Source organism: Rhopalosiphum maidis, chromosome 2, assembly GCF_003676215.2.
Source record: "Rhopalosiphum maidis isolate BTI-1 chromosome 2, ASM367621v3, whole genome shotgun sequence".
In the NCBI taxonomy this organism is placed as follows: domain Eukaryota; kingdom Metazoa; phylum Arthropoda; class Insecta; order Hemiptera; family Aphididae; genus Rhopalosiphum; species Rhopalosiphum maidis.
Window position 1 is genome coordinate 65,007,779 of NC_040878.1, and position 26,260 is coordinate 65,034,038.

A 26,260-nucleotide genomic window follows, 5' to 3' on the forward strand; every position below is an offset into this window, starting at 1 on the left:
ATTTCCATTGTTTAGAAACCAGTATGAAAAACTTAGAAACTCACCTGTCAAATTTACTCGAAGAAGCCGAAGATCGAGTCATAGGACTGAGGCGTCGCGGAAACCAAGATGATTCACAAACCAAATCGCTAGCACTATGGGAGAGACGGAAAAGAGGCTTGAAGAAAATGCGTATTGGTTTCGAACATGCCAGTAAGTAGAACACTGTTTTAAACAAAATATAACTTAAAATAGTTCGAGAGAGAATGAAAGATCGATTTGACACGTACAGTACACAGCTAGACGATGTTTGTCTAGAATGAAAAACTATGTCGATGAGAATATACTTGTGAGATGACTTTCAGATCTTCGTAGAAAAAACAGTAAGATGTAAACAATCGTGTACACTATACGAACAAGAAAAATAAATGTGTGCGCGTGAGGTTTTGTAGGTTCAAAGAATTATGTACTCGAGTTCTAAAGTCTTAAAGAAATAAAAATTAACGTTGAAGGATAACAGTTTTGTATATTATACGTAAAATATACGTACGTACATAATATATAAAGCATTGATATTGTGATAACTACTAAGAATGAATATGAAGTTTTTAATTTAGTGAATAAATTAAATCGCAATGTAAAATAATTATTTGTGTTCTTAAGCCAATGTTAAATTTTTCAGTTTTTTGTTTTGTTTCGAAATCTTTAAAAATAATAATAAATAAAAATAATATTATTTATTAATTTATAATAAATCGAAACAGTCATGACTTATGATACTTGTTATTATGTTTTTTTTTATATTTCAAAATATAGCCTTGTGAAAAATGTTAGTATTAAAACATATAATACCAAATTAAATTAGTTTTATGAGATATTTTATATTATCATTATTATGCACAATATTACTACGCTATAATAATACATAAATAATGTTACCGTGATCGACTATTGTTCGTGAAACCGTTATACTTGTTTTGTGTATATACATTCCGGTGATAGCGCCGGGAGAACTCTGTAAATGTATATAATATTAATAGCACCCGTCATGTTACATACGACAATATTACATTAAATTAATTAAACTTTTTTACAGAGCCGCCAGATAAGCCAGAGAAAATTATCCTGGAGGTAACGGGAAACGATAACGTCAGGGTATCTTGTATAGAAGCTGAATACCCAGAAAGCGCTATATGTACTAAATTTAACGGTAAGCATAAAATATATTTATTAAAGACATAAAGTCTTTATCCTTTGGTGAAATTCTCATTAAAAATGATAGTTAAAATAAAGATTTAAATTGTGGAAAACCAAAACCTAATCATATTGATGTATAAAATATTATACAGTTTATTCAAACAATACGCGTAATAATTCATAAAATTTCTTGTGTATTTTCAATACTGGGAATAATATAATATATTCTGAAAATTATAAATGTTGTCTTACATGTATAGAATGTTGTGGTATTGAAAAATGAGTGAACATGACAAGTGACAACTATTGACAACAGTAAAAACTCATTTAAAACTTTTTAAATACACCTAGTCGATTATTTTATAATAGACACAATATAATAATTTACGTTAATGTTATTTTAACAATATTCATTTGTCTTCTGAGTGAAATTCTAAAATCAATATTTTTCATTTATTTAATATAATTTATGTATATAATAATATATAGACTAGAATCACTAGATATTCTAAATATTAAGATAATTTCTTTACTATCAAAATCCTATACTATACAATTGATTTATATAGTATAGACATGGGCGCAACTAGGGTAAAATGTATGGGAGTGCTAAAACCTATAGTACAACATAAGAGCCCGCTCCCCCATTATTTATGATAAGTAAAATTATTTTACACAAAATAAATTTAATATAATATCATAATACTCATATATTGTTATAATAAATTCATTTTTCTGTTATTAGTTAATGCAAACTTGTTTAAAATGTTTTCAGTATTTATGTTATTGGTAATTTCTCTTTCAATATAATATATTGAAGCGAGATTTTTAAAACGATTTTGTTGCATAATCGTTGCATGTTTGTTCGAAGCCAATTCTCCACTCTTCGCATTACAGAAAAAGATCTTTCACGAGTAATCGTTAACTGCAAGGATTTGAAGGATCTAACAGTTATGAATTTATGATAATTTTAAAATATACAGTTTCAAAAAGATCATAACTTATTTAAAAATAATAATAATATTAAAAAACTACGCGAGGCCCTGGATAATAATCTTACCTTTAAATTTTATAATAAGTCAATTCACTTTAATATCAAAACTAATAGTACAATACTGAAACTAGTGAACGAAAATTTGACATGTCGTATGTGTGTAAGACGGAGACAACACATGCGGGTATTACGTTCTCTTAACAATAAAACCTACTGATTTTACGTATTTGTGTACCTATACTGTATACGCCTTACAGTCTACAGACTACAATAATAAACGGATTTGAAGTTTCCATTTATAATATTTTGAATATTATAAATGGATCAATCAAATTAATTTTACTGGCCAATACTCGTAAATTATTAATTAGCAAATCAGAAATCTTACAAATATTGTAAAAAACCAGTATAGAAAATTTGGGAATGCTAAACACTCCCAATCTCCCCCCTAGTTGCGCCCATGAGTATAGAAATATTTGATATACATATTACATATTATGTTAAGTTAGTCACTATACAATATTCTATAAACTATAACAATGATACCTACAAATTATTTTTAATAAACATAATAACCTGTAATTTTTTACAAATTATTCTGTAGTTGTTTAATTATAAAAATTAAACTTAACCACTTATTTAGATTCATTTTTGATAAATTATATATTTTAAAAACCATTTTTTTTTAACAATATTGTATTTTTTCACAGTTGAATGGAGTACATCAGAATCCTTTAAAAACTTAACAGGGTCTAAATGTTTACCTGCAACTGACGGAGAAATTACCATTAATAATTTGGAACATGGAAAGACCTACTACTTCCGATGCAGTGCAGGAAATCTGAAAGATTTCAGTGACTATCAATACCCAACTCCATTCTCTATCACTATTTCAAGTGAGTTTAACATTGTCAATGCTATTCAACTCTGTGATCTAATTGCTATTGTAAATTGATTTTAGGTTGGTGGGACGTCTGTCAAGATTCACGTCGATGTTCCGCAGCAATGAAAGTTAAGATGGACGATATACTTGACAAAATGATCTCTATTCGTCCAGACCTACACAGGTCTTTGTTCGAAATCAGTGGAAATGACTGTATATCGAATACGAAAAGAAGAAAGCCGCCGACGTTTAAACAGTTATTTAGCGGCAATACTAAACTTCATAAGAATCTCCGGAGGTATATCTCATTACATTTTTCTTTAATTAATTCAATAAATAACGTTTATATAACATTTATTTGTTTATTTTTTAATTTCAGAGGTGTATACCTTTCTTGTCTGCTGTACCACGAAGACAAAGTTCTGGTGACCAACGAGGACTACTTGCCCGTGGTAGAGATCGACGATACGTACCCAAAAGAAATGCTCAACGATTTCCATTGGTTCTACAAAATAGCTTTCGCGTGGAAGGATCTCAAATGGTTTAAGGACGACTTGGAGAAATCGACTAATAGTTCAATTAGCTTCAGGACGAAACTCATCCAAGCTGTCACCCAGATGCAAGTAAGTCGCCGGTCTTGTTTACGAATCGAAAATGACCTTGAATTAAATGTATTCATAATATTTTTAAAATATTTTAGGACATTTTCAATACACAAGACCTAGGTAAAGTTTACTATAAACCGATCCGTGACTCGGACGGCACAACTGTGATATGTACGGTGAATAACGTATGTCAGCCAAAAAACGTTGTCAACCTAAAATGGACGCCAATGGCTAAGATTTTGAAGAAGTCATCTCGGTCTGACAATCTTACCGATCTGCTGATATCATCTATCCAAGTAAATTAATCTAAGCTCACTAAACTTCATTGAATCGTATTAACAACGTAACTACAATTATTGTCACATTAGGACCAAATCATGTTTTACCAAACAAGCAACACCAAACTGCAGAAAGGCTTATATGTCGGATATTTACTAATGAGAAGCTCAGTAGACATGTTACACGTCATGGTGCCTTTACAAAATCCTAACATGCCCGTTTGTTACAAGATACGTGATAACCCACACGTCACTGCGTAAGTACAAATTAATGTTCACCGTAGACGATTCATCCCAAATATCTGGGTGGCTGTCAAAAGTTTGAACATAAATATTAAAAAAAAAAATCAACAGTATAGCATTTTTGCAAATTAAGAAAAAAATAATACTTCCAAAACTAATATACTGCTTATGCAAACATGAAACAACACAAAAATAATATAAAAATCAACAGAGAAAAATATACCTTTAGGTATATTATACTTTACGCTAATGATATAGTAAAAAAATTGTAATTTATAAAAAAATAACTGAAAATAAACATAATGTAGATGAAATTTTACGGTACGAAGACATTTGAAAACTAAATTAGTTTTAATAAACTACAACTATAATTTTTTTATTTTATTAAATTTATATAATAATTTAATATACTTGGATTACTTTGTAATACGAATCTTTTGTTAATTTTTCAATGAAATTAAATTAATAAGTTTAATTAAAATCAAAAACCATTTTCACCTATATATATTTTCAAGTATTTAGCATTATTGTTATAATATGATTTTTTGTGTATATACGTAGCGTTTGTTCTCACAATCGGCCTATCAACTATAATAATTTTATCATTTTTATCATTTATTAATTAATAGATATTAATATATTTTTCGAACAAAATGTACACACTATGAGCAAATTGTTTTTCAATTTTCTAGTCTTATACTTAGTTATGTTTTGTATGGAAATCGGAGTTAACACGGGCACGGGTAGCTCTAATATCTACGGTTTACAACTCGTCATTATTGCGTATCATAAATTTCCGTTAAAGCTCGTTTCCGTGCGGCTAACATATTAATATTTTGACCGTAAACGGTCGTATCGTAAACCAGTAATATTTGCTGCGGTTCGACATATCGTAAACAAAATGTTTTATTACAGTGAAGAATGGCTGTGGCTTCAGCAGGGTGCCGGAGCTCCATGCGATTACACGTGCCTCGGATTCGCTACGCAATTCAAGATGGCCACCAACCGGCTGTTCTCGCTGGTCCAAATACCGAAAGACAAACGGACAGTGCAGCGGGTGTACACCAGTGAGGTGATCGAGGTCGACCGGGATGTGAGCCTCATAATGATCGTGCCGCCGGCCGAGGTGGCGTGCGCGGTCGGCGAGGGCAACCAGTCGGCCGTCCACCTGCACCGGATCGAGCTGGTGCCGCTCAGCGTACAGGTGTTCGAGATGATACACTTCGGCACGTACCGACCGGACATGCTACTCCTGTACGCCCGACTTTCCAGTGTCGTGCAACTGGACTCGGACGACGCGAGGTACTCCATCAGGCAGGCGTGGAGTTCGTCCGACCTGGAAACGGCCAAGCAGCGGCTGGACACCGTCGAGTCGCTCGAAACGGGCTTGAACGCCGCGTGGAAACATTTACGGTGGCTGTTGGACGTGATGAACTTTGCGCGCGAGCGGCTGTTCCAGACGCAAGTGTCCAACTCCAACTGTTCAAAGAGCGCCAGCAACAGTCAGTTGGAAATGAAGTCCGCCAAAAGCAACTCGGTAAACGCTCTATCCCCGTGACCAAACATTATGATATAGTCTACGACCGTTTGGTATACCTGTTGATTATTATTATAATCTGGGTTATAAACGTTTTACAGCTGTTACAATTGCCCGACTCGAAATTGGTCAAGTCCCGTGGAAGTTGGCCGGGCCCGGGATTGAACTCGATGCGGACACTGGAATCCGTTTGTCCGGAGATAAGTCGCAGCGAACAATACCTGTCGCCGCCCGTCCACGATCGCGAGTACGGATTGGCTAAAAAACAAAGTTGTTCCTCAGAAACTAGCAACGGTACGTGGATAGTGTTATAACCGATTACTTTTCGTATAATTTTAACTCTGATTTGGTTACAGACAGCAAAGACGAACCGGAGTGCAACGACGGACAGTCGTCAGATCTAGCCGATCAACCGTCGAAGACCAATCACTTATCGTAAGTTTATCGTTAATGCAATATACGTAATAATAACTACGCGCGTAGTACGGCTACTATCGACTCGGCGGTAATGATATTGCGTTATGGCGTTTATACGGGTTGTTTTTTCGCAGGGCTAAGGACGTGAATAAAGTGGACGACGAAGGGTTTTCGGACGCGACGATGAAGAGCGAATCACTGGTGCCCGTTCCCGCCCCCGGGATCATTGAGGTAAGTGGTCTACGTATACGAAACCGATACCGCGGTACCGATACACGCGTAACTGGTGGTCTTACGATAACCGCGATTGTTGTCACACAGGTGTGCGCGGCGTACGACACGGGCCTGCCGCATCCCACCAGCCTGAAGTTGCACATCAGCCCGACGACGTCGGCTCGCGAAGTGGTCCAGCTGTTCCTGCAGCAGCTGAACATGTCCGTGGTGGTCAAAGGCAAGACCGGACCCATATACCCTAGCACCGAGTTCGGTAACTTCTGTCTAGTGTCTGTGACCGGGGCCCGGGAACGGTGTCTGCGCGACGACTTCAAACCGCTTCAGTTGACTCACCCGTGGCGGGACGGCCGCATGTACATCCGGCACAAACAGGACGTGCTGGCCGCACTCGAGCTCCATTCGTCCATATTGACGGCAACCGCCACCAAACACCACTGATGACCACCACCGTTAAATATTATTATTATTATTATTATTATTATTATTATTGTATATTATTATTATAATATAATTATTTCTAAATGTGCCGCGCATCTCAGACGAAATTTTAAGTGTTCTTAAAACAGACAAGCTGTGTTTTTTTTTTAATTATTTAATTTTAAATATATATATATATATATAAATAATAAATATATTATATTATATTAAATTATATTATGATATGTCATAAAGTATTGATTTATTTAATTAATATACATGCATATTGTATAATAAAAACAAAACCTTCGGAAAAATCTTCTAAATTGCATTAATGATGACGGAGCACAAATAAGTAATAACCAAAACCGGATTAAAATTATCGTAATTAATTAAAGGTTTTATTTGTTATATGATATTTATTTATTACAAATACCACCAATCCATAATGTTACGAAATGCTGAACACTTCAAATATCTGGCTAAATATTTTTATCTTCACGATAAAAAGTTTTAATAAAACATGTTCTACAGTAGTTGAGCTAACTACACTCGTCGTATTTTTTTTTTATCGTAATACGTAATATTGTCGAATTATCAATACATATTTTAAAATTTAAATAAATGGGAGATTGATTTGATTAAAAAAATATGGTAGTAAAAATGAGAAATTTACATGTACCGAATTAAATTTATAATTTGGATATTGATTTATAGCAGTTTTATAGATATATAGTTCTCAAATAAAATCATTAGTCATGATTATTTGAGTGGAAATGCTCAATGTCCTTTGTCATTTTTTGTTATAATATAAACCTTAAATGTATTATGTAAATATTAACAATAGAATGAAACATTATTAACTCCAGAATTGTCAGTATACACACCGACATATTTGGCTCAAGCCGTTTTAGATTTATCATAAAATGAAAAAAAAATGATCTCGCCCAAGTTATTCTATGGATTTTATAAATCACATATAACGATACATATCTACTTGACATTATATCTATTACAATAATGAATAATATGATATGTAATATGTGTTGTATAATATAAGTTTTAAAATCTATTTAATTCTAATTTGTGACCGACTATAAACTTTTACGTGGGTATAAATATATTATCAATGGCCTATTTTAAAATGAAGGGCATATGCCATGATAATTATTTTAGTAATAATATTATAATGAATAGAATTTATTATACATTTTATTAATTATTATAATAAACATTATCATGGCGACCGTTGACCATACATGGTCATGATTTAACAATAAAAAAATATTTTTAAGCACAACATACAATTTCATCTCCACAGCTCTAAAATTATAAACAGTATTTTTTTTTCAAATAATCAACAACTTGTATAAATCATCTTTTCTGTAACTGCGAAGATTCAACGGTCCTCTAACACAAATTGTGATACATAATATTGGTAATTATATGAATTATTAAATTAATTAGTAGTCATACATAATTAATAATAAAAATCCTGTTATTTGTTTGCATCTAAAAAACAAATGTTTTATGTTATTTAAAAATACAACTTTATCAGTTATCTTAATTAAAATTAAATAAAAAAAATATATTTTAATCGAATAATTTTTATAGAATTTATAATATTTCAAATTGTTTCGAATATTAAATATAATAAACTCTTTAGGATATAGTTATGAAATAAAGCAACTTGCTAGACGTTCAATAAGAAATATTATAGAATGAAGAAGTATATGTATATATAGATAAACATAACCTATGCTTTTGGCTTATTGTATTATGTTCAAAATTCAATTGTATAATTAAGGTAAATTTACCTTCTTCACTATGGTCTATGACGATTGCATACGTTCTACCTATCCAAACTTAGTGCAACGTATAGTTATTGTTTACAATCGTGAAAATTTATAAAATATTGCTTATTTTTGATAAAGTTTCATAAATGTTGCTGTGACTATTATCCCCAATGCCAAACTTTTCGGGGACTATAGTTATCGATATTTTTTAATTTATAATTTGTACATTAAGATTTATTGTATCATACATATATATCATATAGATAGAAGATTTTTTTTAATTTACTATACTTTTAATTTTATTTTAATAATCTTAATTACTATAATTTTTTTTATATACCTAACATATAGGTTCTTGATTGAATAACACAATTAATATAAACAAATTCTTTTTACTTCACAAATAACAGTAAATTTACTATGTTTATTTGAAAATAAACTATTTTTATTTATACTGATTCGTGATTACTAAATACTATAATAAGTAGTATATTTTAGTAACGTTGCACTCATTATTGTACGCAATCGTATTGTTTTTAAGGGTCAGGTAGAGAAATTGTATGCAATCGTATAAGCGTATGCAATCGTGTTTTTTATAAAAGGGATAAATGTACGCAATCGTTTATCACTGATTTCATTTATAACTGTATTTATATTATAATATTTACTTTTGATAGTTCGAAGAAGATATCTGGAAGAAGTCTATCATAAAATAATTGCTCAAAGATAAACAATATCTTGAAATTTACTTTTTAACCGCATAATGGCTGATCGCAGAAAGTTAAACAAAAATATAAACTATTTAAATCAAAATTCTATGAATAACCTTATTTTACTTATGTATATAATGGTAAGTAAATACAACAAATAAGAAATACAAATTTTTATTTTAATTAATGAAATTTTTTTTTGTTGTTTATTAATTCATTAAGAATTTTTATAAAATAATTCGTGAAGAGCATAGCAAAAAGGGCGGGTAAGTGGGTATTGATCTGCTGTGTTGTAGGTACTGAGTGAATCACTGTAGTGGTTGTGTTACACATTGAATTCAATGATATATATTATATCAATGATATTCATTGTATACGAAAAATGATTCAAGTGGAAACGGTCAATTGCCTATATCAGCGCTTCTCAACCTGTGGTACGCGTACCATTAATGGTACGTAGAAAGCTCTTAGGTGGTACGCGACGAAAATCTCCCTTTTTAAAAAAAAATTGGAATGAATCATCATTAACATTAAATATTATTTGGTTTATTTTATGGTGTGAAGGTCATTTTTAATTGTAATAATAAATAATAATAATAATTATACATATTTAATTTAATTTAATTTATTTTTGTACATTAAATACTTAATTCCCATCATTTTGTAATTCCTTATAAAATTAAATTCTATACATATAACATAAACGTATACATTATTAATAAGTAAAACAAATGGTCAGGTGGTACGTAAAAATTTTCAAACTGTGTAGGTGGTACACGAATATAAAAAGGTTGAGAACCGCTGGCCTATATCAATAAGTATAGGTATTTCATATTAGGTATATTTTTTTTATATTATTGCTATTAGGGGTAAAGTAAATTATTTTACTAATAGTAATACAATATTAAATTTAATTTTGCCGTCAAAATTGCATTTAAAAATATTTTACACATAAAATATTAAATTAATATTACTTAATATCATCACGCGGTCATGCATAATGTTTTTGAACTGTAACAAAATATCGAATATCATTATTATAGCTTAACTACGTAATTTCGTTAAAATTTTAACTTAAAATTTCTATGAAAAAATTATATTTATACATATTTTACAACTTTGTTGATTTCAATATCAATTATAAGAACTATGTATTAAATCTTAACTATAAAAAATACACATTTTAAAAATATTCAACTGCAAAACAAATTTCGAATTTTTGTGATTTTGAGGAATTTCGTCAAAATTTAAACTATTATAGACGCTTATAAAAATAAATTGAACATAATATGTACTTTAATTATTTTTGCATATCTATGAAAACAACTTATGTGAAATCTTGATTAAATTTTCATTCATGTTACCAAAAAAATAATTTTTTATCGATATTTATAAAAAAAAAAATTGTTTAATTTAAAAATGTAGGTAATTTATGTATAAATAACACTTAAAGCGTTCAACAATTTAGAAAATTTTATCGTGTACAGAAATTAATCATAAAAATATTTAGTGAAAGTTTCAAGTGTATTAGTAAGTACTTTAATTACAATTAAATATCAAATATAGTTCGAGAAGATGATATAATATTATTATTATGTGTATTTATTTCAAGGGTATATAATATGCAATAACGAAAAAATATCAGAAAAAAACTCTTACAAAAATATATTTTGTTTTGCGATAGAATTTTTTTTTAATATACGTATATTGAAAAACTTATGAAAAATCTTATATTCAACTTTCTAATCTTAGATAAAAAAAAAAGAAAAACATTATGGATTTTTAACTACAAAATAATTTGAAAATATTCAATATTTACCGAAATTCTAAATTAAAACCCTTATAAAATAATATTATCACTGTATATTTTAGATATTTTTAAATAAACATATAAACAACTTATAGCTTATAAGAGCATTGTATTACATTTTCGAGCTTATTTAGTCAGCTAATAATTTTTCAATGACTTATGAAAAAAAACTGATACAAAAATTGAAAATTTCAAAAGCAAAAAAGTGTCGAAATATAAAAAATTCATATAAATATTAGGTGAAAATTCCAAGTAATTACAGTTGTTAGTTTTTAAATTCCACTAAAAAACAAGATTTTATCAGAAAAACGAATTTGGGTGAAAATTCTCGTTTTTCCTGAATTGTTTTTTGTTTCCCCCGATTATTTTAAAAAATTTTAATTTTAACCACTTCGTAACTAGTTACAATTTTCTATCCAAAACTAACCTTAAAGTTAATATAGAAATATTTATTCCGCTACTCATCATATTTATTATTTATACACAAAAATCACACAGAACATTATAAAATCAATGCATTCATTACTACGCTCAAAATCAAAAATAAATTAGCAATTGCTATTTATTAATATATTCGATAAAAAACAATTGTAGAAGAAATATTTAAAAAAAATTCTAAAGCATGATTTTAAAATTAAATTTACTCATGTAAGCAATAAAATAATTAATTATACCAATTTTAACACTATATATAAATAAAATAACTATTTAGGATAACTACATAATATGTATAGAAAAATATGAAGTTTAATATTACAATTAAGTAAAATTACCATTGAAATATTCAAATATGATAATAGTCAATACAATTATATTATGTACTTAAAAAGTAAATCCAAAATAATAAATATTTTTGCTTTTTTTTAGGTTTTGATGTTTCCGTCGAATAGTAGTACACTTGAAACGATGTCAAATAAAATCAATTGCTCAGATTCAATGACGTGCTCCAAATGTACAATCAAACCTATGTGTGTATGGTCCCTTAAACAACAAACGTGTGAAAACAAGAATAAATTCAACTCTTCGAGTTTAATAGCTTCTAGAGTAGGCGAATGTCCACAGTTTTCAGTAGTTAAAGAATTTAAATATACTAATTTGTGGATTGAGTGTAACTTCACTGTTAAGTTATCGAATGATTTAGTAGGTTTCAAAAACTATCTTAACAATTATACAATTAATATTTGTACTAGACTAACAACATGTCACCAAATGAGGTCAAAGACAAACAACGAAATGATGATATTATCAAATGTATTACACTTAAACAGTACATACTTAACGGGTCCATCTTACACTATTTTTATTTTTATTAAGTTCAATGACATCATGCTGCGATTTGACAACGTAGCCGATAACTTTATTACGTTTAATAGACAGGAAGAATGTTCTGCCGATGATACAACATCCTGTGCGATTTGTGCATGGAATAACGACGGATATTCAAACTACTTTAAATGGTGTTCGTTCAAAAATGCATGCAAGATTCAAAATGAAACGTATCTGAAAAATAACGGTAAAAAATATGTACACGAAAATATTACGTATGTGACGAATGATTGTGCCGAAATAAACGTGACGTCGGTCGATCCGTTGTCTGCGCCAAAAACTGGTGGTACAATCGTAACAATCATCATTAGGAATCACAGAATATTCGCAGAAAACCGAACTATAACTGTTACGGTGGCAGGAACGGTTTGCTCGAACCCCAGAACATCCGGATCCGAGACTATAACTTGCACCACGTCACAGCCGAACGAAACACCATCTGGTCCGGTCCTGGTCGAGTACTCATCGCCGACCGGTGGTGTATTGAAAATCGAGTCGTCCCAGATATTCCAGTTTTATAATGTTAGCTCTACCTGTGGCACGCCCAGTCCCGTATTGGACGCTGACCAACAACTCGGAGGGGTAGCTTCTGGTGGCACCTCCGTGTCGATCCGTGGCGATCATTTCGTTGAACCTTGCGTTGTGTCCTCTGCTCGACTGTACGTCGACCTGTCCGACGGCGTTAGACGGCACGCAGACAGTTATTGCGATCCGCCGATCAACGACACGTACATGGTCTGCCGATCGCCAAGAGTGAACGGAATTGACTGGAACGGGGACGCGTCGACTGTGGGACAGCTACTAGACTTTGGACTGGATATCACATTTAGCAAGGACGACTTGTCCGGCGTGAATCAGTCGCAGCTCGTCGCCGTTCGTAGCCCAATGCTCAAATATTACGTGCACCCCGATCCGTTTCTGGTTGACTTCGAAGTAGACGGAAACGGTTCAGTAGTCGTTAACGGCCTCCATTTACAGTACGTCCTACCCGAAGACATAGTGATACGGCCTGTGGATTCGCCGTCCGTTCGTTGCGTAGTCTTCTTGGCCACGCGACATAGTTTAATGTGCCAGCCTACTGCTTCTGTTGCTACGTTACAAGTGATCTCCGTCACATTCGGCAATTCGTTGGTGCACACAGTGATCAGAAAAGCATCGCCTTCCACTGACGATCCGTCCAAGCTTCCCGGCTGGTTCCGCGCGATCGTCGCCATTTCCGTAGGGCTGATATTTGTCTTTGCCTTGGTTTGTTGCCTAAGAACGAAACATCGTTATGACGTAACGAAAAATATCCGTAATCCGTCTGACAACGCATCAGGGTCGCAAGACCTATATATACACACCGCTATGTAATGCTAAAAGTTTTATTATATACACATATAGATTACACTAAAAACCGAGTTTTTTTTTTACACACCATAATATTATATACATAATTATACATTATATGCATACATATATAGGCGTGCTATTAGTCATTAGAGGATCTCAAAGATTTTTTACAAAATTGGTGGTCCGCATAACTAAAAAGATTGGGAACCGTTGTTATAGAGCACTTATTATAGCTGGCATAATATAACGAGACTAGCCGAGAACAATTCTAAAAATCCACAAATATCCTTTTTAAATCACCTCATCTAAATATTTGTCAAACTTTAATACAATTACATTTTAATGCTTGATTAAAAAAAATTAAAAATTTATAACTTTTACAGATTTTTCATAATCAGTGTTACTATTATTTAGGTAAAAAATATTTATTTTAAATTTTAATTTATTTTATTTGCATAATTATTGTTTAAGTCAAGGTTGGGTAGTGTCTTAGTTACAGTTGTATTTTATTATCTCTCTTCCCCGTCACTACAGGTGTGTGAGAAATAAAAAAATATTTTATATTAGAGAATATTGACTTCCCCACCTCTTCAAAAAATCTGAGCACGCTACTGGCGTCTTTATAGTACATGCACTGGAAATATGCTTTTTTTTTACTCATTATTGTGATCCGGTAAATACAATATGTTCTTACATATCCAATATGTTCCGTTTATACCGTTTAAGCCACTACCACGGTTATCTAATCTAACCTCGGTGTAGATAACCGTGGCCACTACTCATATAATCTCGCTATTTAAAAATAGTAAAAATTGTCTGTTTAAACAATGTTCAAAAACAAACGCCGCCCCGTGTAATTTTAATTTTTTGGAGGGAAGAAGTATTTCGCGTTTTTTTTGTCCGTGCCGCCGTCCCATCCGACGGCTTTAGCTAAGAACCACACATGTACGTATGTCGTCGGTTCGTCGACTACTGTTTCCGCGACAGCGACATTGTATCTTTGTATAATTGCACGCTTTTCGCGTTATCGGAAAATACTATTTGCACTTCGGATGCCGGATGCTATAACAGTCGCCATCCACACCGGTATTAACTGATTATTGTGTGCGTACGTCTCCGATTGCTCGTGTAGTCGTGTAGCATTACCTACACACATATATATGCGCTGACAAGTCCGTCACAAAAAACGTCGAGACACCTATTGTCGAACACGTGAACGACAAGTCGATTTTGCGCGTCCGCGTGCACCGTATTCATTACTCTAAGGTGCCACCGCACAGTGGGTTTTCGCGTTGTCCGCGGGTTGTTCCGCCGCCCACCGCAAACCGAATATCGACTCGTCTAGACATTACTTTTGTGTAAGTACATGCGATGTGTCTACGCCGGACTCATTACACCGTCATCCAGAGCCGCTATGACGTTTTTTTAGTTTTTTACAATATTAACGATTACCGGCGCGCTCGCTCACCGTTTGATTAAGATCGCTGTCGGCCGCTACCCCCGTTGGCACACAGAACATCGCCAAAAAACGTGAGAAAGTGACTCGCCACCACCACGTATTCCGCCAATGCCGTTAGATTTAACGCATTCAACTAAAAGTGAAAGTTGTCGGGGATGCTGAAGAAGCTACATACTCGTCTTGGGCACAACATCTGCAAAACTGAAGTACCACACGTTTGACGTACCTTCAAACCGCGGAAAATAGCAATCGTTGTCGTGGGGCACGTGGTTCGGGAGTTGATAAAGGATCAATAAGCTAATTAACTAGACCTCCTCAACTTTTCATAATGTTCACTAATTCTTAACCGTTCAAGATGAACAATACAACGATATTTACCGTGTCTTCGTCGCGCCGCCGTCCGTCGGTTCAGTGGCGCCGAAATTATAACCCAAGAAGGCGACCGCTCCTCCCCCTTTTCTCGATGATTAGGGATCCGTTTGTACCCAAAAAAGCTGTTTATGTAAGTTATCAGCTTATAACTTATAAAAATGTATAATTATGTTTACCAGACCGTAAAGAATAGGGATAAACAACTGGCCGATATACGCAGCGTAGGTATTATATGTTTTGGTAAGTTATGTAGGTATAGTTAATAGTTATGGATGGTGCAAAAGCCAAAAGGTGGTGGGTAACAAGAAATAATTCCCTCCCCACAATTTAATTTTAGTTCGACACCACTGAGGCTTGGTGAATCGCCAGTATATTCAGTATATTAAGGTAGGTACCTACTTAAAAGCTAAAATAATTATTTTCTCGACAACTGTGTACCTACAAAGTCATTAACATTGATGAACATGGACAATTTTAGATAAAATAGATAAAATGAAGAGTTCAAACTTGAAAAACATTAAAATATTAAATAATTATTAAAATAACACAATTTAAAACACACAGTTCCGCGATAGCCGCCGATCGGTACGCACGTGTGTATAGTGCGCCTAAGCTAATTAATTAATCTTTCTATAATGATCATTAATTTATTATTATTGTGTTTTTCTCTCTATCCGGTTAATCAAAGATGTGACATAGACTAAGTTCTATTTACTCTTCTATTTTAACTAAAGTCTGCACACAATAAACGATAAAAATATTACGTCCTCAGTAATATTGTCAGTGTAACGCATACGGTCTCATCGGCGGCCGCCTCGGCGGTCTCGTTATTATACAACAATCTAATTAAGCTATCGCAACCCACCGTCTTCATCATCGTTCTTATCGCGACTGCGATTGACTGATATTATACTATTTAGAAACTCATTAATTCTATTCTATTTACATCCAACTCATTTTAATCAAAATGAACAGTAAAAATAATAATATCGTATCTCCGATAAAAATTGTAAGCAAGAATAGGCAATCAGATGAAAGTTGGACCATACAGCAAAAACCTAAAAGAAACCACTCTAGTTCTTCTAACTCTACGCCGAACTCTCCAAGTGATCATCAACCTAAACCAAAAAAAAAAATATTCGCGTCAGCAAATCGTTTTGAGGTTCTCGCTTCAAACGAAGATCAGGACTCAAATCAGATGGACGGTCTAAATGACAACCAGCTCAATGATAATACCAAAAATAACGAAGATACCAATAACACACAGACTGATAGTGCAAATACAAATGTTCCGCCAATCAAAGCTCCTCCTCCAGTTTTCGTAAGAGGCGTCGAGAACTTTCCGGAACTATGCACAGTACTTATAGAGCTAATCGGTGTTGAAAACTTTGTCTGTAAATCATCTACAGATAGACTAAAAATTCAAACCAGCACTCCAGACGCTTATAGATCACTAATACGGTATTTAAAGGAAGAAAAAGCCGAATACCACACCTACCAACTTCAACAAGACAAACCTGTCCGAGTTGTAATTCGCAACTTACATCCATCGACGCCTACTAGTCTCATAAAATCTGAATTAGAATTTCGTCAATTTGAAGTAAGAAATATTACCAATGTTTTACATAAAACAAATAAGCACCCGTTACCACTTTTTTTTGTCGACCTGGAACCCTGCAGCCAATCAAACGATATTTATAAATTGACATCTCTATTACATACAAAAATTAAAGTAGAAGAACCTTTCAAAGCCAAAACTATAAGCCAATGTCTAAATTGCCAGAACTACGGTCACACCAAAACGTACTGCGGCTATCCTCCACGATGTGTTCGCTGCGGCGCATGCCACCTATCATCCGCCTGTCCAAATCCACGCGATACCCCACCAACATGTGCACTCTGTCACGGGAGCCATCCAGCCAGTTATAAAGGATGTGCGGTATACAAGGACCTCCAAAGACGTAAGAAACCTGCCACTAATAATTTTTTTTTATCAGATAATATTAGAGATAAGTCACGTATTGTAAAAGACAGCCACCCTGCTCATGACACTAATACAAACCCCACCATATCCTATGCACAGGCCACTTCAGGCCAATCCTCAAATCACCATCTGCCTTCACCGTCAGCTGATATCAATAAAACAATAACAAGCTTTCTAGAGGATTTCAAATCTCTAATAAATCCTTTAATATCTCTACTTACCAAAGTAATAACTAGTCTTTTAGATACTAAAAATGATTAATAACACATACACAAACAAATCTCTTTTAATTTTATTATTCAATGCAAACGGCCTAAGAAATCATGTAAATGAAATCGAATCAGTACTACAAAACCAACGTATTGATATCGCATTAATTACCGAAACACATTTTACTCAATACTCTAACGTACATATTCCAGGTTACAAATTACTGAAAGCCAATCACCCAGATAATACGGCTCACGGCGGAGTTGCCATATTAATTAAATCCACCATAGCGTTCCAAATTCTCCCAAACTTCTGTCAGAATTTCTTACAGTCATGTGCGGTTTTAATTAATATAAACAACATCCCTGTAACAATTGCTGCACTATACTCACCTCCAAAACATATACTTACAGTTGCAGACTTTAATAACTATTTTTGTACTTTTGGCAACAATTTTATAGTTGGAGGTGACTTTAACGCCAAACATCAAAGTTGGGGATGTCGTACGAATAACCCACGTGGTCTTGTCTTACGAGACTTCACATGTATAAAAAAACTTAAAATACTTGCTCCCCCTGGCCCTACTTACTGGCCAACTTCTGCTCGTAAAAACCCAGATATACTTGACATATTTGTTTCAAAAATCCCATCTAACCTATTTCACTCTACTGATAATATCTTGGACTTAAATTCAGACCATTCTTCAGTCATACTAACACTCAACGCATATCCATTAACTTGCCCGAAACCTCCTAAACTCTTCAATGCCACAACTGATCGATATAAATTTCATGATCTTGTTAATCAAAATATAAAACTTGATATCAAATTAAAATCCACGGATGATATTGATGTAGCAGTAAATAGCTTCACAAATATAATTCAGTCTGCGGCATGGTCAACCTCCTCTGTAGTAAGTCATTGTTCCTCATATCAACCCTCTTTACCAAGTCATATACGAACACTTATAGTGGAAAAACGGAGAGCAAGAGCCCTATACCAACGGTACCGTCTCCCATCTCTTAAACAAAAATACAATAACTTGTCTAACTCACTCAAGAAAGTTTTATCTAAAAATAAAGATATTTCATTTGCAAACCATTTAACTGACCTTTCGGCTAAGGATGGGAGTCTCTGGAAGGCAACAAAACAAACTCTTCAATACAAAGCCTCATTGCCCCCAATAAAAAACCCGGATGGTAGTCCTGCTTCTTCTGACGCTGAAAAAGCTGAACTATTTAAAAATCATCTTCATGAAATTTTTCAACCTCACCCTGAAACATTTTCACTAGCTACTACAAACACTGTACAAATGTATCTAGACTCTTCTCTCCCTATGTCTCCACCAGTTAAACACTTGACGCCCAGTGACTTAAAATATACAATACAAAAATACTCACTTAAGAAATCCCCAGGATTCGACTTAATTACAGCGGAAGTCGCCAGATGCTTACCCAAACGTGCCATCACTCTACTTACCCACATTTTCAATGCTACTCTAAGACTCTCTTACTTCCCCCTTCTCTGGAAGTACTCTAAAATCATCCTAATCCCTAAACCGAACAAACCACCTGACTCCTTAAATTCTTATAGACCGATCAGTTTATTGCCATTTTTCGGCAAAATACTGGAAAGACTTCTGCTTAAACGTATCCTTCCTATTATGTTTGATAAAAAAATCTTACCCGACTATCAATTTGGTTTTCGTGCTAAGCACTCGACTATTCACCAAGTCCATAGAGTTGTTGACGCTGTCTCCTTTGCCCTCGAAAAAAAACATTACTGCACCTGCGCATTCCTTGACGTATCCCAGGCCTTTGATAGAGTATGGCATGAAGGTCTGTTATACAAATTAAAAAAGTTTCTACACCCAACTTACTACATTATACTCAAATCATATCTCACAGACCGTTACTTCCAGGTCCATTTTGGTACTTCTGACTCTAATATAGCAGGAATTGCAGCAGGCGTTCCGCAAGGTGGAATCCTCTCCCCAATTCTGTACAATATTTATACATCTGACCAACCGACCACACCCAACACATTGGTAGCAGACTATGCGGACGACAAAGTCATAATATCATCCAGTCCAGATCCTACTATAGCCTCCAAAAACCTACAAAACCATCTTTCATTAATGGAAGACTGGTACAAAAAGTGGCGTTTTAAAATTAACCAATCCAAATCTGTACATACTACATTTACACTTAAATTAACACCATGTCCTGAAGTAACGCTTTTTGGTACTCAGATTCCCCCATCCCCAAATGTTAAATATCTCGGACTAACTCTCGACCGCCGTCTTACATGGGCTCACCATATCAAAGCCAAAAGATTACAATTAAACTCCCGATTACGAATGCTCAAAACCCTAATTGTCAACAACAAACATTCAAAATTAAATATTAAATTACTTCTTTATAAATCTCTCTTAAAGCCAATTTGGACTTACGGCCTACAGCTATGGGGCAATGCGAAAAATTCTAATCTAGATAAAATCCAAAGGTTCCAAAATATAGCGTTAAGGAAAATAACCAATTCACCACCATATGTGTCAAATCACACACTTCATAAAGACCTGCATATGAAAACAATCCAGGAAGAGGCAAAAAATTACTACAAACGGTTCCACCTACGCCTTAACTCACATCCAAACCCACTCATAAAAAATCTAGGTGTATTAACCATCCCTGGTAACCCTCCTCGGCGTCTCAAGCGTAAATGGTGCAGAGACCTACTAAACCCTTAAAAAAAAAATAAAAAAAAAAAAAAAAAAAAAAAAAAAAAAAAAAAAAAAAAAAAATATTTGTATAAGTTAAAATAACATATACGTATGTAAAATAAAAGACGAAGTGTCATCAGTGGGTGGCTTCTTCACTCAAGATTTTCCTCCTGTAATATTATAGCCTATATTCTTATTGTGCCTTGTGTACAGATTGTATATATATTAATAAAGAAAATTTAAAACACATCTTTTCTTTGTCTGGATTATTTGGAATTAGTAGGTAATATATTTTTTAATGAATCACCCCCACTGCATTTTATCAGTAAGACTTAATATAACAACCGTGATAAAAGCGATTATTTCTTATCTGTAAACTAGGTAAGTATTTAGTGCTGCTTTGTCACAGAACATAACAATTCGACAATAACAATCGTCAATAATGGATAAATATAATTTCTGTATCTGTAATTTTCTATGTAATTGTTACATTCGATGTTAAGTGTTACCCTATCTTAATAGTAATTTAAACATGGCCTATATGGTGACTGTATAGAAATTATAGAATACTTAAATGTTATTTCAAGTATTTATTCGTTTTGAGTTAATGTAAATATGGACGATCAAAACATTATGGATCTTGTGGAGAGCAGTGATGAGGAAAGCCCGTCATTATCAAAAATATTGTCTGTTGAAGATATGCTTTTAGGCAAAGGCAGACAAGAAAAATCATTGGGTAACTTGGCCACTAAGTTTGCTGATCTTCTTCGAAACTCTCCAGACGGAGTAATGCATTTAAACAAAGTAATTGACTTCTTATTATTTATTTTATTTACTATAAAATAAAAATAAAAAAACCCAGAAAGATTTAATATAAAATACATTTTTTTATATCTAGTTATTCTTTAAAAATATATACAATTTAATGACAAACTATCTATTTAAAGTGTTAAATTAACTATGTGCTTCTTTTAGGCTACTGCGATGCTTGCTGTTAAACAAAAAAGAAGAATTTATGATATTACAAATGTATTAGAAGGTATTGGTTTAATAGAAAAAAAGACCAAAAATCAAGTTAGATGGAGGTAAATACTTTATACTATACAGACTTCGATTAAAATTTATCTATTATTTTTACATATTAAAATTATTATTTTTTCATTAGGGGAGTTGAAACAAGTGAAGACGATAAGACTGCTGGAATGAGAACAAAACTTCAAGAAGAAATACAAACTTTAAAATGGCAAGAAGATATTTTAGATAAGCAATTAGAAGTGAGTTATATATTAAATATAAATAATATATATATATTAATATATTAATTCATTAGATATAAATTATTTAATTTAGTATGATATTTTTATGTATTTTATTTAACCATTTAAAATTAAAGCTGATACAATTTCATATTAAGGTAAATGACAACTTACCGCATCCGTTGATTGTATCTCATTTTTGCTATCATTAAATTTATAACAATATTTTTTTTTAACATAATCGTGGAAAATAATAGAACTATTTAAAATAATATCTTTAATCTGTGGTTCAATAAAAAATATTTTGTTAACTTATTATTAAGTTTTTTTTACTAAAATTTTGGATAATATTTAAAATTGTATACATCAATGTAACAACTAACAACTTTCAAATTGTTTCTCTTCAATGAAATTTCAATTCACTTCTATCCATATTATAAAAAAATTGTGAAAAAATAAGCTTGGTGACCAGTTTTATTAGGCAATAGGCCACATTAATTTGTTAACTGCCCCCCCCCCTCATAATAAGTCAACTATTCGCATGCCTGTTGAGTATTTAAGCTATGACCATATGCAGAAGTCTGTCGCCAAAATCATGTTTTATGTTTAATAGATGACAGACCTATTTATTCGGGATTCTAAATTGTAATAGTCTACAAATCAAGGCTACAAAACATTTAGAATTTATCAAGTCATATTTTAAATTAATACAAGTTTACCGCTTAAAAATTTAATATTAGGATAATTATATCTAAAAATTTATTGTTTTTAATATTTTTGAATAATTAGATTATTTAAGTTTTTGGCTATTCATTACCAGGGAATAATTGTAATTCAAAAAAATTGTAAGTCATACAAATAAATAAAAACTAAAGCTCGAGGATTTATTAGTTTTAAAAAAGTAAATTGAATGTCGTTATGCACTTGTATTTCTATAGTGTATGCTAATACTTATTCTTTTTATTGTATTAAATGAATATTCAATTAGGTATTTAATACTTATTATACTATTATCATATATATCATGTAAATAACTTAACTACAACTACATAGTATTAATTATACATTTTACATTATATTAATATAGAAAAACACAAATTTCAATATAAGCTATTTAAACAAAATTATAATAATATTATATGTAATATGCATAATGATTTTTATTTCAGATCCTTAGTCGTGATTTTAAAGTGCTCAAGGAAGAAAAATCTTTTGCTCGTTACATGTATTTATTGAGTAGTGAAATCTCCAATAAACAAGAAAAACGATCGGTATTTACTGTACAACCTATGGAAGCACTTAGAGGAGCTAGCATTTCCATACCAAGAACCAAATTTAATAGAAACTATAGTATTAAACCATATGATAACAGTATGCCCTTTAGGATACATTTTAATTCTAAAACTGTGCCAGTTAACATGAATCTTATTTCATTCAAGGCATTTGGTCAACTTGAGGTATTTTTAAATTAGTTATTAGTTACATATAGGATAAATAAAAAATTAATTATTAATAATTTTATGTTTAGAATAAAAGGTATGCTTTGGAAACTTATAGTAAACTAAGAAAAATACCTCGCATTAATTATTCTGATGATGTAAAAACTAGTATTATGCACAGTAAGTACTATTATTGAAAAATATTTTTAATTTGTATTTATCTTTAAGAAAATTTCATCAGAGTATTTGTTATTTCTATCTTCAAACTGATAAAATTGTCCATTTCATGAAAAGTTATCCAGCTCATGAAATGGAAACCATTTTTTCCACTTTGTGAAATAATTAAAAATGTCATGAAGTAAACATCTTTTCACAAAACGCATTCTATAATTTCATATTGTGGAATTTTATTCATCAAATGGCCATCCACTTTGTGAAACAAAATTTTAATATCAGATTAAATAAGATAACAATTTTATTATCGTAAAATAGTAAGTTAAAATAAAATGATAATAATTTTATATTATATTTTGTTTCACCAAATCTTACAACATTTTAAAACAATTCATATATTTAATATAATATTAATTTAAATAATATAAAAATATTAATACTGTGATATATGGCTCATGTATTATTACAACCAATGACAGTTTAATATAACATTTTGTTTTACCGAGTGGATGTCCATATGAAATTTATAATTATTTTACTAAGTGGAAAAAAAAGGTTTCCGTTTTATAAACTACGTACGTTTTTATGGAATGAACAATTTCATCAAGTGGATAGGATGCGACACATGTACCATAGTATATACCATAAATACATAGTGTAGATACCCATTGCCATTGATTATTAATAGTACTATTGATATACTATTTATAAATTATAATCAATACCATTGCTCACTTTTCAGCGTAATTTATAATTAAAATAATTGTTGACTTAATACTGATTGAATTTTAACCACCATTATCATTGATTACTTTCCATTACTTTATTGAAAATTAAAATTATATTTTCTTGTCACCAAATATTCAACAATCCACCCACCTACTAATATATTCATTGTGCACTGCACTAAAATGTGTATATTCAAACCACTTTTGCTTCAAACTATAGCAAAACCACTTTTCCACTTATTATAAAAATATTTTGGTCAATCTATTCAATTGCTGGTGTCATAATACATGAAAAATCAATAGACAATTATTATATAATTTTACATTTAAAACAAAAAAATAGATTTGATTATTGAATTTAATTCTGCTTAGTAGTATTTTAAATAAGCTATTTTCTTTATATTGAATTGAATATTAGTTTTATCATAGGTATAAAAAGACTGATATAATCTAATACAGTGGTGGCCAAACTTTTTTTACCGCAGGCCTTTTTTACGTAAATTAAAATTTTTTTTTTATTATTTATAACGTTAATATAAAATATTATAGTTTTTTGGCGGGTCAGATATTAAATGATGGCGGGCTGGAGTTTGGCCACCACTGATCTAATACATACTGGGTATTAAATCTAAGGTTTAAGATATATCAAATTTAAAAATATGCAATATTTTTAGATAATGAAGAATCTGATGATATAGAAGAAATTATTGTACTGAATAAAGAAGGTAAACAAGTGGAAAAAAATATAAGTAAGTAATCTTCATATTATTATGATTTATGATTATGTATTTGCATATTTATATTTTCTTTTTGCATATTTTACACTATTTTGTTTATTTTAGTTCTTATAACTTATTTATGCTTAACAATTGAGTTTTTATCACAAATATTTACTGTTTTATTCTTCAATTTCGTTATAATTATTATTTATATTCTTAAATAATATAAACAATATTATTATTTTTTTTGGCACCAATAGATAAAATTTCAGGAGGGAGCAATATAATAAATTTCTGAAATGTTAACTAAATATAGGTTTATGTTATGTCTATATATATATATATATATATATAAATAATTCATGTTTGTTAGTATAATACATTTATCATATAATCAAATAAATTTTAAAAAATTCTTAAAAAAAACTGAAAATTAAATTATTGTTAACGTAAATTCATGGTCACAAAATAACGTATTGTGTATCTTGTATAAATTTAAAAAACTATATATATTTTTATATAATGATTTAAACATTTAAAATATTTTTTATTTTATAGATTGTGATACACTAGAAGATAATGGAACTAAATCTTATGCAAGAGGTGTGATATCATTGATATAAAATAATAATTTAATAGTATACTCTTATTAACATATATCATTTATTTATATGTATTTTTTTTTAATTTCAGTTCCTCCACGTTATGATCCAATCTTCAGGTTGAGTCCGCCACCTTCAGTGAATACTTTCCCATGTTTAATTGACCCTTCAGAAGGCGCTTTTGAAGCTTTTGATATTAAACCTAAATAATAAAAGTTAATACCTATTTAACAAATGTTAATATTGATTACATCACTTGAATGTGTTAATTAATATACCATGTTAATAAATTACCAAGATATTGTATTTTAAATCAATTTGTTTTTTTTTTTCAATTATTACTTCCCATGTCTAATGTAATACATTAATAATAATTTAACTTCAAGCTACACATTATTATAAAATTCATTAAAAAAATGAAAATAAATTTTAAAAAATAATTCTAAACTACCAAGTTATAGTAGTGCATATTATAGTAAATTTCTCTTATTTCCTTTTTTATATGAGTGGGTACTATTGGCTATTATAATTTATTATTTATAATACACTAATGGACTAATGCAATCTATGGTAGTACTCGCTGTAGCTGCAGAAAAAATGGAGGTTTCAAAAAAATTCAGAAATGTACATGATAGTAAATTTAAATTTAATAAATAATTAAATTACATTTTTTATACTTTCTATGATATGCTCTACAACCCTGCTACACACCAGGAGCAGTGTTTAAAGGGAAACCATAGGGGCCATGCCTCCTTTATCTAGACATCATAAGCTATAAATATTTTCTTTCATAAATCTGTATACAAATTCAGTATGTTATGTTTATGGTTCTGATCT

The 26,260-nt window shown here is 31.3% G+C and overlaps 3 protein-coding genes across 7 annotated transcripts in view; all 3 read left to right on the forward strand.

The window, feature by feature from the left end:
- The window catches only part of LOC113553697 (ankyrin repeat and fibronectin type-III domain-containing protein 1), a 142,337-nt gene extending 135,378 nt beyond the window's left edge, over positions 1-6,959 (forward strand). For 2 of the 4 annotated variants that reach the window (XM_026957173.1, XM_026957174.1), the window contains 12 exons: positions 16-192; positions 1,076-1,189; positions 2,881-3,066; positions 3,132-3,351; positions 3,433-3,676; positions 3,754-3,954; positions 4,027-4,193; positions 5,095-5,716; positions 5,818-6,010; positions 6,073-6,151; positions 6,268-6,364; positions 6,455-6,805. In XM_026957173.1, coding sequence (XP_026812974.1) covers positions 16-192; positions 1,076-1,189; positions 2,881-3,066; positions 3,132-3,351; positions 3,433-3,676; positions 3,754-3,954; positions 4,027-4,193; positions 5,095-5,716; positions 5,818-6,010; positions 6,073-6,151; positions 6,268-6,364; positions 6,455-6,805 — 2,651 coding nt within the window. Of the gene's footprint in view, positions 1-15; positions 193-1,075; positions 1,190-2,880; positions 3,067-3,131; positions 3,352-3,432; positions 3,677-3,753; positions 3,955-4,026; positions 4,194-5,094; positions 5,717-5,817; positions 6,011-6,072; positions 6,152-6,267; positions 6,365-6,454 lie in introns of all 4 variants that reach the window. The other 2 variants (XM_026957175.1, XM_026957176.1) reach the window with 1 other exon arrangement.
- Positions 6,960-8,054: 1,095 nt separating this feature from the next.
- Positions 8,055-13,779, forward strand: LOC113554133. Of its 2 annotated transcripts, XM_026957839.1 has the most exons (3): positions 8,055-8,222; positions 9,258-9,430; positions 11,968-13,779. In XM_026957839.1, exons 2-3 carry the CDS (start codon positions 9,344-9,346, stop codon positions 13,777-13,779), a joined length of 1,899 nt encoding a protein of 632 aa, XP_026813640.1. In that variant the 5' UTR covers positions 8,055-8,222; positions 9,258-9,343. The 2 variants fall into 2 exon arrangements, with proteins under 2 accessions (XP_026813640.1, XP_026813641.1); XM_026957840.1 differs by lacking the exon at positions 9,258-9,430 and having other exon boundaries at positions 8,199-8,222.
- Positions 13,780-21,120: 7,341 nt separating this feature from the next.
- On the forward strand, positions 21,121-25,736 carry LOC113553577 (transcription factor E2F5-like). The gene is made up of 8 exons (XM_026956965.1): positions 21,121-21,309; positions 21,481-21,590; positions 21,671-21,779; positions 22,931-23,218; positions 23,290-23,380; positions 24,777-24,851; positions 25,380-25,424; positions 25,515-25,736. Exons 1-8 carry the CDS (start codon positions 21,121-21,123, stop codon positions 25,631-25,633), a joined length of 1,026 nt encoding a protein of 341 aa, XP_026812766.1. The 3' UTR covers positions 25,634-25,736.
- The last annotated feature ends 524 nt before the right edge of the window (positions 25,737-26,260 follow it).

Coding starts and splice junctions, on each gene's coding strand:
- LOC113553577 (XM_026956965.1), top strand. CDS start 21,121: ATGGACGATCAAAACATTATGGATCTTGTGGAGAGCAGTGATGAGGAA. Junction 21,591..21,670: donor AAAAATCAAGTTAGATGGAG/GTAAATACTTTA, acceptor TTTTTTCATTAG/GGGAGTTGAAACAAGTGAAG. Junction 23,381..24,776: donor AAAAACTAGTATTATGCACA/GTAAGTACTATT, acceptor CAATATTTTTAG/ATAATGAAGAATCTGATGAT.
- LOC113554133 (XM_026957839.1), top strand. CDS start 9,344: ATGGCTGATCGCAGAAAGTTAAACAAAAATATAAACTATTTAAATCAA. Junction 9,431..11,967: donor TTTTACTTATGTATATAATG/GTAAGTAAATAC, acceptor GCTTTTTTTTAG/GTTTTGATGTTTCCGTCGAA.